At 46.4% G+C, this 12423-nt stretch overlaps 1 protein-coding gene across 1 annotated transcript in view; it reads left to right on the forward strand.

Moving 5' to 3' along the window:
• The window catches only part of LOC130587101 (KAT8 regulatory NSL complex subunit 1-like), a gene marked incomplete at its 3' end in the record, with an annotated part of 16973 nt that extends 4646 nt beyond the window's left edge, over window positions 1-12327 (forward strand). The window contains exons 3-8 of the mRNA XM_057388056.1: window positions 4244-4356; window positions 5740-5929; window positions 8893-9058; window positions 11087-11269; window positions 11572-11730; window positions 12044-12327. Of these exons, the coding sequence (XP_057244039.1) occupies window positions 4244-4356; window positions 5740-5929; window positions 8893-9058; window positions 11087-11269; window positions 11572-11730; window positions 12044-12327 (1095 nt within the window). The remainder of the gene's footprint in view (window positions 1-4243; window positions 4357-5739; window positions 5930-8892; window positions 9059-11086; window positions 11270-11571; window positions 11731-12043) is intronic.
• Window positions 12328-12423: the final 96 nt, after the last annotated feature.

Raw genomic sequence — 12423 nt, forward strand, 5'->3', positions numbered from 1 at the left:
ATCTCTGCAGCTTGAGGTTCATAGAACATTATTCAGTGTAGCTGACATAGGTAAAAACACTTCACTAGAAGTGACCATAAAATTGGAGTGTTTTCCTCTGTCCCTGGAAAGACTTTTTCAGAGATTTCCTGATASTGTGTGATCATATGAAATGCTGTGAAATGCCTGACCACAAAGGGGGTTATTGCAAGTGATTGTAATAAAATATCTCCTCACTTGACACTGGCTTTCAGATGTGTGTTTGGGGTTTAAGTCTTTSAGATTAGCTGAGCCCCAAACTGCTGGGTTATTTGGTGCAAAGGAAGGTTTTGCTCACAGCTTGAAATAGTGGATGGTGTTTGAGATGAAATCAGAGCTGGAGCACTGGGGACAGGSACTGCCAGAACCTGATGGAATCGTGTGCTCCACTCCCCTTTCCATGCTTTAACCCCAAAACACTTGGAAAATAAAAAACCAGTGCAGTGACAGCGTGCTCTGATTGGCCTCAGGAACAGCTCCTGTGCTGATGGATTGGCTGTTGTTTGGGAGCTAATCTCTAATGGCAGGCTGATAACGGAGAAAAATGATCACATTTATCAGGGATAAGAAGAATATTTTCTTCTTGTCTGTTTAAATCAGGATGTTTATCTGACATGAGTGTATTTTCAACCTGGAAATGTGCGGATGGAAGGACTGTCCCACCTGATTTTGTCCCTGCATGGAATTAGATAATTCCAGGATGGTTTGGGTAGGAAGAGACACCTTCCACTATCCCAGGGTGCTCCAAGCCCTGTCCAGCCTGGCCTTTGACACTTCCAGGAATCCAGGGGCAGCCACAGCTTCTCTGGGAACCTGTGCCAAGGCCTCCTCACCCTCTCAGGGAAGGATTTTTCGTGGTTTCTGCTTCTCTTGTTTAGCTTAAAGCCATAGTAAAGTAACATTAATACATATTACTTACAAAAATACCATATTGTCCTTTTTAGAGCTGTCTTAGACATCATCTTGGAACATTCAAAACAGAAAGTGTCTGTAGGTTCCTGGTGAATTGTGGAATAGAAGCTGCTTGCTTCTGTCAGGTTTGGCTGCTCACAGCMCTCTCCTTGTTGCTGTGTTTACTCATTTCTTACATTATCCCTTTTCATTATCTTTCATTATCCCTTACATTATCCCTTTACATTATCCCTCATTTTTTACATTATCCCAAGACCTTTCACTTGGGTCTGAGCTTTTCAGAGACTTTTCATCCCTGCAGGGCTCTCTCAGTGGAGACCCAATGGCTCTGACAGGTCTTGGAGGTACCAGTGACCCAAACCGTGGATCCTGAGAGCAGTGAAAAACATTTTCAGTGTAACACAGGCTGCACATTTTGCCCTGCTTAGTTATAATATAGCTCAGAATATGCATAATTACAATTACTTTATTTCACAATTTTACAATTTTACAATTTTTTAAATTTTACAATTACTTTATTTTCACAACGTGAAATAAAGTGCTGCAGGTTCCCCTTGGCCACTCCTGCAGCCCCGTGTGCCTTACTGGAGCCTGTTCCTAAAAGGGGTGTTTGTTCCCTTCCCGCGGGGACACTCACATCACTCCTCACTCCCAATTTCTCTGTGACAATGCTGGAAGTGTCACCCCTGGAACCACTGCCTCAGGCACCCAGCACCCGTGTTTGTGCTTAATTAGGGCTGCTCATTAGGGTGGGGCACATTGAGTCAGAGCCTTGATCTGCTCGAGCCAGGGATTACCCAGAGCCATCCCGGTGATGCGTGAGCACYCTTACTGCAAGAGGACCTCGTGGGCCTCTCCTGGAGAGGTTCTTATCATTTTGGCACCCTCCAGGCTTTTTCCCTCCTCAAACTGGCAGAGTAAAAGACACATCTGCAATGTGGAGCAGAGGGAGGAATCCATCCTGTGCCTCCCTTGGCTGCTGTGAGCACCGGATACGCGTCCTTGGGCATCGGCTTCCTACGTGGGATGTGGCTGATAATCCCGAGGAGGAGCTAATCCTATCACCAGTGGAGGGAAGGGCTTTGCAAATAAGGCCTGGGAATATCTGCTGGGAAATGGAAGCTCAGGAGGTGAAGAAATATTTTTGCCTGAAGACGGAAATAACGCAAAGCACCGAAGACATAACTTGGCTGTTGATTTTTGGTTCCTTGGATTGCTTGTCTAGTCTAGAAGGGGCTGCACTCAAAATATTTGGTCAGGGGGAAATATCTGCTAATTGGTGAAGGTCGGAACCTGCCTGCTTTTGGTGGGGTTTTTTGGGCGTACAGGGGACATTTCTGGTGTTGGCTCATGACTCCCTGTCCACTTTGCTGCCCTGATTGTGCAACAGCAGATGTGCAACGACTGAATCTTTGACATCCCCAGGAGTCCCAGGGATCCTAAGGACTTCCAGTTCCAAAACACACAGAGGAGCTCAGTGAGGAGCAGGGATGCAGTCCTGGTGTGATGGATGCTGCTCTGGATCCCAGCCCACCCTGGAAAGCAGCAYTTGGGAGCTGCAGCAGGAGCTGCTKTGAGAGTGAGAGTGCAGGAGGTGTTGGCTCTGCTCCTGTGCAGGGCACACCCATCTCATGGTGATAACGTGAGCCTGGGCTGCTCCTGATAAATTCACTGGATCAATGCTTTSCAGCTCCTCTGCAGGAAGCATCAGAGCCCCTCTGTTCCTATCTTGAACCTCCAAGCCTGAGCGAGCTCTTGGAGGAGAAGTTCCTCCTTTCATACCCGTTCTGAAGAAGAAAATAAACGATTTCTAAAGAGCTTATGAGTCATGAGTACCCGCCCTGCTGCCCCAGGGGTGCCTCCTCTGCTGTCACGTGAAGGCTCAGCCTTGCCAAGCCTCTGGAAAGCACAGGGAAAGTGTTCAGCTCCTGCACTGACTTCACCTGGCTGGGCTGCTGCKTTTACCTGGTGTCTCAGGTGTGATCTGATCTTGCTCCTGTGTCTCTGTGGGTGGCACAGTCAGTCTGTCTTTGCTCCCCCATAGAGAAAAATGTCTGTTTTAGCAGAAGTGTAGAATCCCCAGCAAAGTTCCTCAAACAGGCCCAGGCAGAAGTTGTCTGAGCTGTTGGAAATTGCCCTTCCCTGGGTGACTCAGGTCCCTGCTCTTYTGGAAACCGTTAATCCAGCACTGCTATGGCCTGGTTTAGTTGTTTATTCAGTTGGGGGGTGTTTGCAGGGAAGATTTAATCACTGCAATCCGAATGGGTTTGGGATGGAGTCAGGGCCAAGCAGGGGGCTGGCTGACCATCTGTGTGGTGTCAGACCTCTGCTTTTGCCTTTTTTATTGGTACTTGAACCACATCACCACTGTGTGTGCTCAAAGGAACCCCAGCAAGAGACAGGGCAAGAAGTGTAGGAAGTGCTGCATGAAGAAAGAAATCAAGTTTAACCCTAGGGAGGAGCATGACACTAAAAARCAAGGGCTGCATGGATGGGGCTGGAGGTGATGATTGCAACATAGATGGACACAGCAGACCACGCCAGGGTGCAGAGCAGGAATGTCACTGGTGGGAGGTACAAAGCCAGCGTGTCCTTGGAGGCTTGGTGACAATCCTGCTGCTCCCTGCAGAGCCACRGGGTTTTGTGTTTCAGACCTCAGGCAGAAGGGATTGGGGAGCACAATGTCTATAACTCAGTTTTTACTCACTTTTTCTGCCAAAAAACTGTTTCCATCTTCKTGTTTATTCAACATTTCAGCTTTACAAACTTGCCCCACTCCCATCCAACCCCCACAGCCTGGGTTCACACTCATTTAAAACACTCCTTAAAGTGCTGTTGGGACTGTGTTTGCACAGGTAGTGAGTTAAAATGCAAATTGAGTTTTGCAAGTCTGATCCCCTCTCCCTCCCTCCCTGTTTTCCCCCAAAGTGCTTAGGCAGGAGCTTTCATCCACATGGCTCAGAACAGAAACCAAACCSAGAGCCCTGCAGAGGTTTACAGGTGGTGATGAACTTGTTTGCACCATGGAGACAAAATGCTAAAATCTCCTTAAAGCCCTCAGCCTTTCATGCTGCTGGTTGCCTGAGGGGAATTAAAGTCCTTTGGATGTTGGAATGAAAGCGCTGCCGTGGATCCATCCTCTTGYTGCTCCCTGAAATCTCCTCCTGTCCCTGGTCTCCTGTTCCTACAGTGACTTCTGAACCCTGCTTTGAAGTCCTGTGTGGAAATCCACAGCGCAGAATCCTCAGAAATAAGAAAATTGTGGCTATTTAAGAAGCTTTTATTAATCTGTATTTTTCTCACCCTTCTTTAGAGTGTGTCTGGATCCCAGCCACTAGAAAACTTGGGTGTTTCTGCTGCAAATACTCCTGAATCCCATCCCAAGCCCTGCGGAGCACCAAGACCTGTCAATGGAGTTATTAACACGTAAGCTCTTAGTATTATCAGAATAGTTTGCTTTTATGATCTTGGCAACATTCCATTGGAAACCAGACTGTAACTGGGTTGGTAATAGTGTAAATGGTCTTTTTTTTTTTTTTCAAAAGTACAGTAGTAGATCCTGCCTGGAAACATTTTGGAGGAGATTGCTTGCTTGAGGTTTTCTGCTGCATTGTTTTGCTGAAAATGGAATTAAACAGGGCTGTGTTTACACGAACAAGCCCTGCAGGCAGCTCTGCACTGAGCATGGGCAAAACTTATTTCTTTATGAGTAGTTTTAATACATACATCTGCAAATTGTGTGATTCAAAGGYACTAATGCCCTGCTTGCAGATTTATCTGTAACCACTGACCCACTGTGTTGGAGTTACAGAGGGAATCCCATTGACTTGGGGAGTAAAACTTCCTAAATTTATTCTTTATTTCTCCAGCTGCTTTTTCTGTTGAGAAAGTCTTGAAGTGGTTAAATGAAAACAAGTGAAAGACAGACATTCCCCAATGCTACAGGGTTGAACCACTTGAAAACCCTTGAAAAAACATTGCACTTGCTCAGTGCCTTGAGGAGGCAGAGAAAAAGAGAGGGGAAAAGGGAAGGAGGGAGGGAGGGAGGGAGGGATCCTGCACCGCTGTAGTGTGAGCAGGCACAGGGAGATCAGATCAAGGAACCCATGGCTGCAGCTGGAGCACTGCAGGCTCTAACAGAACCCTTTGTATCCCTGTAGCCTTTGAACTGCACAGCCTTAGACCACGGGGCTTTCATGTTTTGCATTTTTAGAAATGAAACACTTGTGGAAGAGACATGAAAAGGTTCTGTAGATGCGGCGCTGCTGCGCTGAGATCTGCTCGGGGCACGGGGCATTGATGCCAGGGCTGCCACCTCCTTTGTGCTGAGACCCAGAGCTTGATGTTAACCCTGCACCTTTCTGGGGTCACTGCTACGGCTAGAGATCTCAAATATTCATCAGAACCAAGTTTCAATCAGGGTTAAATGTTTTTCCTATAAAATTATATGTTCTCTGGCATTTAGACTCACGAAAACCTCTTGTCTTAAGACTGCCCAAACTCTGATTCTGCCAATTCTAGGGTTAAAGCTGTTCAAGTCTAGAGTTGCTTTTTCTCTGTGATGGGCTTTTCAATGCTGTTTTTTTGTTCAGAGCTTCCAAAGGTATTTGTCAAAGGTTTAGTGGTGGGAGAGTGGAAGGTGACTGAAGTAAAACACAAAATAGAGTTGGTTTAATAAAACCCGTTGTCTCATGAACTGCAGAGCTTTGAAGTCAGCTTGGACTGTTTGCTCAGGTGTGAACCATGAACCTGCCAGTACTGCCATATTAATAACAAGGATTTTCTTCTCCTCCTCTCTTCTTGGGACAGTCTTCAGCCTGGCCTGGCAGAACACGCTCAGGGAGATGGTCAGGAAGCTGAGGAGCTGCTGCAGAAAAAGCAGCGCCTGTCGCTGGCCCCCTCGGACGGGACGTGTGTGGCCGCTCGCACCCGCCCCGTCCTGAGCTGCAAGAAGCGGCGCCTCGTTCGACCCAGCACCATCATGCCCCTCTCCAAAAAGGTGAGTTGGGGTTGTTTTTCTCTTTATTTCCTTGTAAAGATGAGGAAAAAAACAAACAACCAACAGGAAGGAAGAGCAGGACAGCAAGGCTTCAGAGGACATTGGAAAAATAAAGGAGAAGGTTGTAATGTGTTGGAAGATTTTTCTGAGCTGTCACTGGAAAGATGCTGAACTCTGAGTTTTCATTTTTTAAACCAACAAGCCTGAGGTGAACTCAGGGCTGGGTAGGTCAGTGTGGCACAGTTGGAGATGGAGAAAGAAGCCCTGAGAAGTCAAATATCAGGAAACCTTAACTCTGACACAGGAATTAGCAAAGCCCCAGGAACTCTGCTGCTGCTCAGGGGAAAACCACAGTTGTCTGCCCAGGCATACGTGGGATGAATGCCCCTGTCTCTTCCTGTTTTCTTTTCTTTATTGTTGTTTTTTATACTCCTCTCCCTTATGCAGAATTCATTCAATGGAAATAACAGTTTTATTGCCTGTATGAGGAAGGGCCGTGTTTCATTCTTTTTATTTTCTCTTAGGAATACCATAAACTGTCAGTTGGAGGGAAAATAGTGAGAAATGGAGGAAATAAGGACCTTTATTTGTGCATGCAGAACCATAATAGCAAAAATTCACTTACCTTGGAGACAAAGTGTTTCAAGTCAAACTTTCCCACAAGGGTTGGGGTTTTCACAATGTTTTAAAGAGAAGCTCCAAAAGCAGCATTTTTTTCTGAGCAAAACAGATTCTTGCAGAGCTGACTCAGCTTTAACTGGTCACTTATCTGCAGTTTTTATCTGGGATATTTCTGGGAGAGCTCTGCAGTGATTACTTGGGAGATCTTCAGCGATTTCAAAGTTGAACTTTCTCATGGTTGACACTGCCTTGTGCTTGAAGAATTGGCTGTTAATTCTGTGTTAGATCTCTGTTGTTGTCATCGAATACATTTGGTAATCAGAGATGGTTTAGAAGAGCAGTTCCAGGGATGGAAGAAGTGCCAGAGAGCAGGGGATTTCTGTGTGCTCCTCCAGTCATTCCAGAGACAGCTGAGTCATGGCCAAGTCCTGCTCCAGAAATACCATTTCCAGTTGCCCACACTCTCCTGCCCAGCACAAAGTGCTGTGGATTGAGCTTTGCACACACATTGCCCATACAACATGGGGGTTTTGATCTTGGAATGTTTTTATTGTTTTCCTCACAATTTGGTGCATGCATTTATGGAAATTTGTGCCCAAAGCTGGGGGCAGCCCTCCAGCTCACATGTTGGTAGAGTGGCAGGTTTGCCTTTTCCTTGCACAACCATTCTGATTAGAAAGCCCTGTGGGCTTAATTTTTGTTATATTTTATTAATTAATTAATTCCCAGCAGTGGCTCAGCACTGCTGATTCATGCTCATTTTTGGATCCATCACAGCCTCCACATCCTCTGGGCAGAACTTCCAGAAGTAGCAAAGTAACTGCTCTGCTACTTCTTCCTCCTCATCTCTGGGCACTGAGTTTGCTTCTTGCTTTTACCCTCAGTGAACTACACTGGATTTATTTTAGATCATTTCTCTTATCTTGTAACCAGGAGTGGGTTTCCAGCTCTTTCCTTCAGACAGCCCTTCCCAAAGTTGTGTTATTCTCTCTGGATATTCTCTCTGGATATTTTTCTCTCATCCTTCAGTTCATTCATGGAAATGATTTAAATAATTCTGATCCACTTTGATCCATTCTTCCATTTTGGTGGGGAATCAGAGCTTGTTTTCTCTGTGTGGGATTCACATCCAGTTGTGTGTCTGCTTGCAGTGGTTTCACACAAATGAAGTCTGTCTCAAGTCTATAAATCTGTAATTTGAGTCTCTGTCCTGGATTAAGGAACAACGTTGAGAAACACCTTTGTCACTCTGTAGATGTCCCTGGAAGTGTCAGCTCTGACCCATCAGAACTAAAAACAGCTCTTTTTCCCCTCCTCTGACAGAGGAATTGTGCTGCTTCATGGTTTTTATAAATGAGGTTTCAACCTAGATAAAATTAAACACTTTTAGTCAAATTTAGCAGCTGTTAAACTGTCTGTGCTGGTAAGCTGTAGTTTTCAGTTGTGTTTATGCAAAGTGAAAGCATCCTCTTGTGAGGCCAGACTAAATTAACAGGTTCTGTGCAAGGTATGCGGAAAAAAGGGGTGTGTGCACATAAATATATATACACACATTCTAATTATATATAGTATTTATTATTTGTTATTGTATAGTATTTATTATTTATTTTATTATATAGTATTTATTATTGAATATACTATATATATTCTACATAATAATTACAGTCTTACAACAGTGTTTATAAAAATCACGTAACAACTATTCAATATAGTATCTAGAAATAAAACGACTTTTTAATACAAATTCATTAATGAAATGTAACTATAACATATATTGGTGTGGTTTTATATATTTAATATGTATTATGTATATGGTATATAATGTATAATATGTAATGTATATAATGTATAATATATATGTTATATATTATATATCATATATCCTGTATTGTATATTATGTGTTATATATTATATATTCTATGTCCTATATCTTATATGATATATTATATACGATATGTTATATATTATATATTTATTATATATTATATATTATATGTTTTATATGTTATATATTCTATATTTATATTATATATTCTATATTATATGTATAATGTATATTATACATTATATATATTATGTTACACATTATACATATTATGTTACACATTATACATTATATATGATATGTTATATGTTATATTTTATATGTTATGTTATATGTTATATAGCATATGTTATTTTTTATATATATATTCCTATAGAATATGTATTTATATATCGATATACAAGGAATATTAAAAAGCTGTAACCACCTTCAGAATGCTTTTCACAAGGTGTCCCAGGGAGGGTCCTGGCATGACTTTGACCCCGTGTCCCCTGTGTTTGTCCCTCCCCTGTGCAGGCCCACCGGAGCAGCCTGGCACGCTGCAGCTGCGACGTGAACCCCTCGTGTGCCCTGTGTGGCACCCGCAGCCCCAGCAGCCTGGAGATCCAGTACGATGCCCCTTTGCTGGAGCGCCTGGCGCAGCTGGATTCCTGCATCCATCCTGTCCTGTCATTCCCAGATGGTGAGCGCAGCCCCCACGGCTTTGGTTGGGTTAAAGGGGATGCTCGGGGTGTTCTGGGCTTCCAGGGAGGTGCAGATCTGCTTGGGTGCAGCCAAATCTGTTCATCTGCAGGTGTTTTTTTACCTCAGAGCCTCAGGAAAGTCTGGGGCAGTGTTACACCTGCTGCATTTTGGGAATCTCAACCTGGAGCCTCACTTGTGGTGGTGAAACCATGGAGTCCTTCCTGAGAGCTCACTCTGGGGTCTTTAGGGCTCTAAACCACTTGACAAATACTTGCCTCCACGAGTTTGTCCATCTGTATGGAATGATTTGTGAATTGGTTTGTCACAGGAAATCCTTTTGACCCTGTGAGGAATTGTAAATGATCTTCCATGGTTGGGTAGGCACAGCAAGAAAGGATGTTCCCATCAGGACACTCAATTTCCTGTGTTACAGCTTCAGGGTTAATCATCATTAAGAGGAATAATTAACTGACCCTGACTGTGGGGTATTCACAAATTCTGTGTGAAGGGTCTTCTCCCAAGGGAAAAGCAGTTTCCAGAGTTTCCTTGAACCTCCTGACCAAGCCTTGTGTGTGGCACTGCTTCCCATGGGGGTGTCAGGTGGTTGGGCCAGGATAAGTCCCTGGACTAAAGTGTGTGCTTGGGTTTCAATTCCAGCTTTTCACGAACTCCACATGACAGTAGGAAATGCAGGGAGTGTCTGGGAGCAATTAATGTGGCCTCTTTCATTAGCACTATATTTAAACCAGACTAAAATAGTAAATTGGTGCTATTTTTAGCTCGATCCCTCCCCTCCCAAAGACACAGCTCTGATCAGGAGTGCTCAAGGAACTTCACCAACTCCCAAAACAGGAATTTCTTTCCTGATTTCACAGCACCTCTGATCATCATGATCACCTTTGTGTCTGTAGTGCTGACTCAAATATCGTGGGAAGTGAGGACACAACCTGTTGGGTGCTGCTGCAGCAGAGCCACCAAGCAAATTATCCCATATTCTCATTTTTAGGGCCCCCTGCGGCCAGCTCAGATTTTAGGGTCAAAAATCTGTTCTGGCTGCATGAGATTAAAAAACTTGGGGTTTAAAACTGACTGATGTAAAGCTTGAAGCACCTGTACAGAAATACCTGTTTTCCCCTATTGATGAACTTACTTATTCACTAATGCTTAGTGCAGTTCACAAGGGTTGATTTTTGGGATGGGGATGATTTCTGTCCCAAAAAAAAATCTGTTCAGGCGGGGAAAGTGCTGTGCCTGTTGCACTGAGGTGTCTCCCTGCATTAATGCAGGATGCTGCTGGGGCTGGGGGATGTGCAGGGGTTCATGGAGGGTTCCTGGGCTGGAGCTGTGAGCATGTGCTGACTTTCACTTTGAGCCCATCTCTCCGGGCTCTCTGGTGCCAGCCGGGATCTCCGGAGCAGTTTGCCAAGGGCAAAACTGCCAGGCAATGCAGGAGGAAAAGATCATTTATTCACTTATTCCCCTGGCAAGCAGGACACAGCCAGCAAGGCCTTTAACCCCTGCACTTATGCTCTGCCAGCACTTTGTCCCCTTCCTTTCAGGGCAGCGTGGTGGTTTTTTTGTGTTTTTTTGGGGTTTTTTTTTTCTGGTTGGTTTGATTTCTCGCTGGGAATTTTTGGATGATGTAATAACCTTGGAGGGAGGATGAGCTCTGGGCTCACTGTGGTTGCCATCTGCCGGTCCCTGGGAGCCCTGCACTGCTTCCCGAGGAGCAGGAGGAGGAGGAGGGATGGTGTCACTTGCTGCGCGGACTCTGCTGCCAGCAGGGCAGTGCCAAAACAGCAAAGAACTCATTTTCTGCTGACAACATTTCATCCTGGCGTTCTCCCCCTCCCTCCAACGTGTCCCCTCCTTCCACAGATGGTGTGGGATGTGAACTGGGAGGGGAAAGCCAAAGATGAGCTGAGAGCAGAGGCCATTTTCCCAGAGTCTGACCGCTCCAGCGGATGGAAGCCCAGCTCTGTGTTGCATGATTAATTTAAATCCCGTGTTCCCTGTCCCCCTGCAGATGTGCCGACGAGCCTGCACTTCCAGAGCATGCTGAAATCCCAGTGGCAGAACAAACCCTACGAGAAAACTAAACCTCCCAAAAAGCTGTCGCTGAAGCACAGAGCCCCCGTGCCCCCCAGCCTGGCTGACCCCGCGCGCAAGGACCGCCACAAGCTGGTCAACTCCTTCTTCACTGCAGCCAGTAAGTGCTGCCCCTGCCCACCTCATGGTGATGATGATGATGATGATCTTCATGTCCCACTCCCCAGGGTGAGGCAGGGCTATGGCAGGGTGCAGGTGAGGTGTGTGCAGGTGTAGTTTAGGTTGGTAGGGATCTTCTCACGCTCGGTATCAGCAATGCCCACAGCTCTGAGCACGCCTCCCCAGTACCCCCACACTGGGGAGAGTTTGTGGAGCTGGAAAACTCCACCCAACCTTCCTGTGCCAGCAGAAAGAGAGGTGAAAACAGGCATTTCATAGCTCTTTCTCTGTTCCCCTCCTCAGAGCGCTCACATCAAAAAGCCCAAGCAGACAAGGCACACAGGCCGCCTTTAGACGATTTTTCGGCCGTGTCCAAGGCCGAGAGAGCGCCAGAGCGCTCTGCCCAGCCTCCTGCCTTTGACAAAAAGCGATTGCGAGACTGCTCATCTGAGAGGAGTGAAGGTAGGCCCCCAGGGGCAGGTGTCTCGGGGGGAGCTTGGGCTTCGCTGCATCCCCAGCCTCTCCACCCCAGACACGGGGGCACGCACTGCTTCGGGCCGAGTCGCCACCGCAGCCATGCCTCGTGTGCTCTAAACTGCTTCTTCCCCAGGGCAGCCCCCTCGAAGGTGCTTTTCTTTCCTGCACAGTTCTCCTCAGCACCGGCCATTTCTGGTGCACATGGCCCTTTCCTCTCCTCCGCCGCCGCCGCCCCCTCGTTTGGGTCGGGTCTCTTTGCTGATGTCACTGTTCCTTTTCTCCCRCCCTCCCCRTGCAGTGTTGAAGCATCACACGGAYGTCGGTGGCCCGAGCTACCTGTCAGCAGCTGTGACCCCCACCCCTCACAGCCCCATAGCTCGGCAGCTCTCCACCTCCTCCGAGGGCTCCACTCCCACCAGCTCCGCGTCCCAGGGCACCTCTGGCAGTGCTGTGAGTATCCGTGACCTTCTGGAGGGGTTCTGGGCTCAGCTCCATCATGGGGGATCAGMTTTTGGGCAGGTTTTGGGCTGGGGGAATGCTCAGTGGTTCTCTTGCCACGCTGGACCCATCTGGGGTTGCTGGGTGCGTGTTGGACATGTTGGAAGCTGAATTTCCAGGTTCACCATCAGCTCAGCAACTGCTGGTGGACATTCCCAGGGTCCTTTAGCTTTTCTCCAC

Source organism: Malurus melanocephalus, unplaced genomic scaffold (genome assembly GCF_030028575.1).
Source record: "Malurus melanocephalus ecotype Western Australia unplaced genomic scaffold, MMel_1.1 scaffold_1526, whole genome shotgun sequence".
NCBI classification, from domain to species: domain Eukaryota; kingdom Metazoa; phylum Chordata; class Aves; order Passeriformes; family Maluridae; genus Malurus; species Malurus melanocephalus.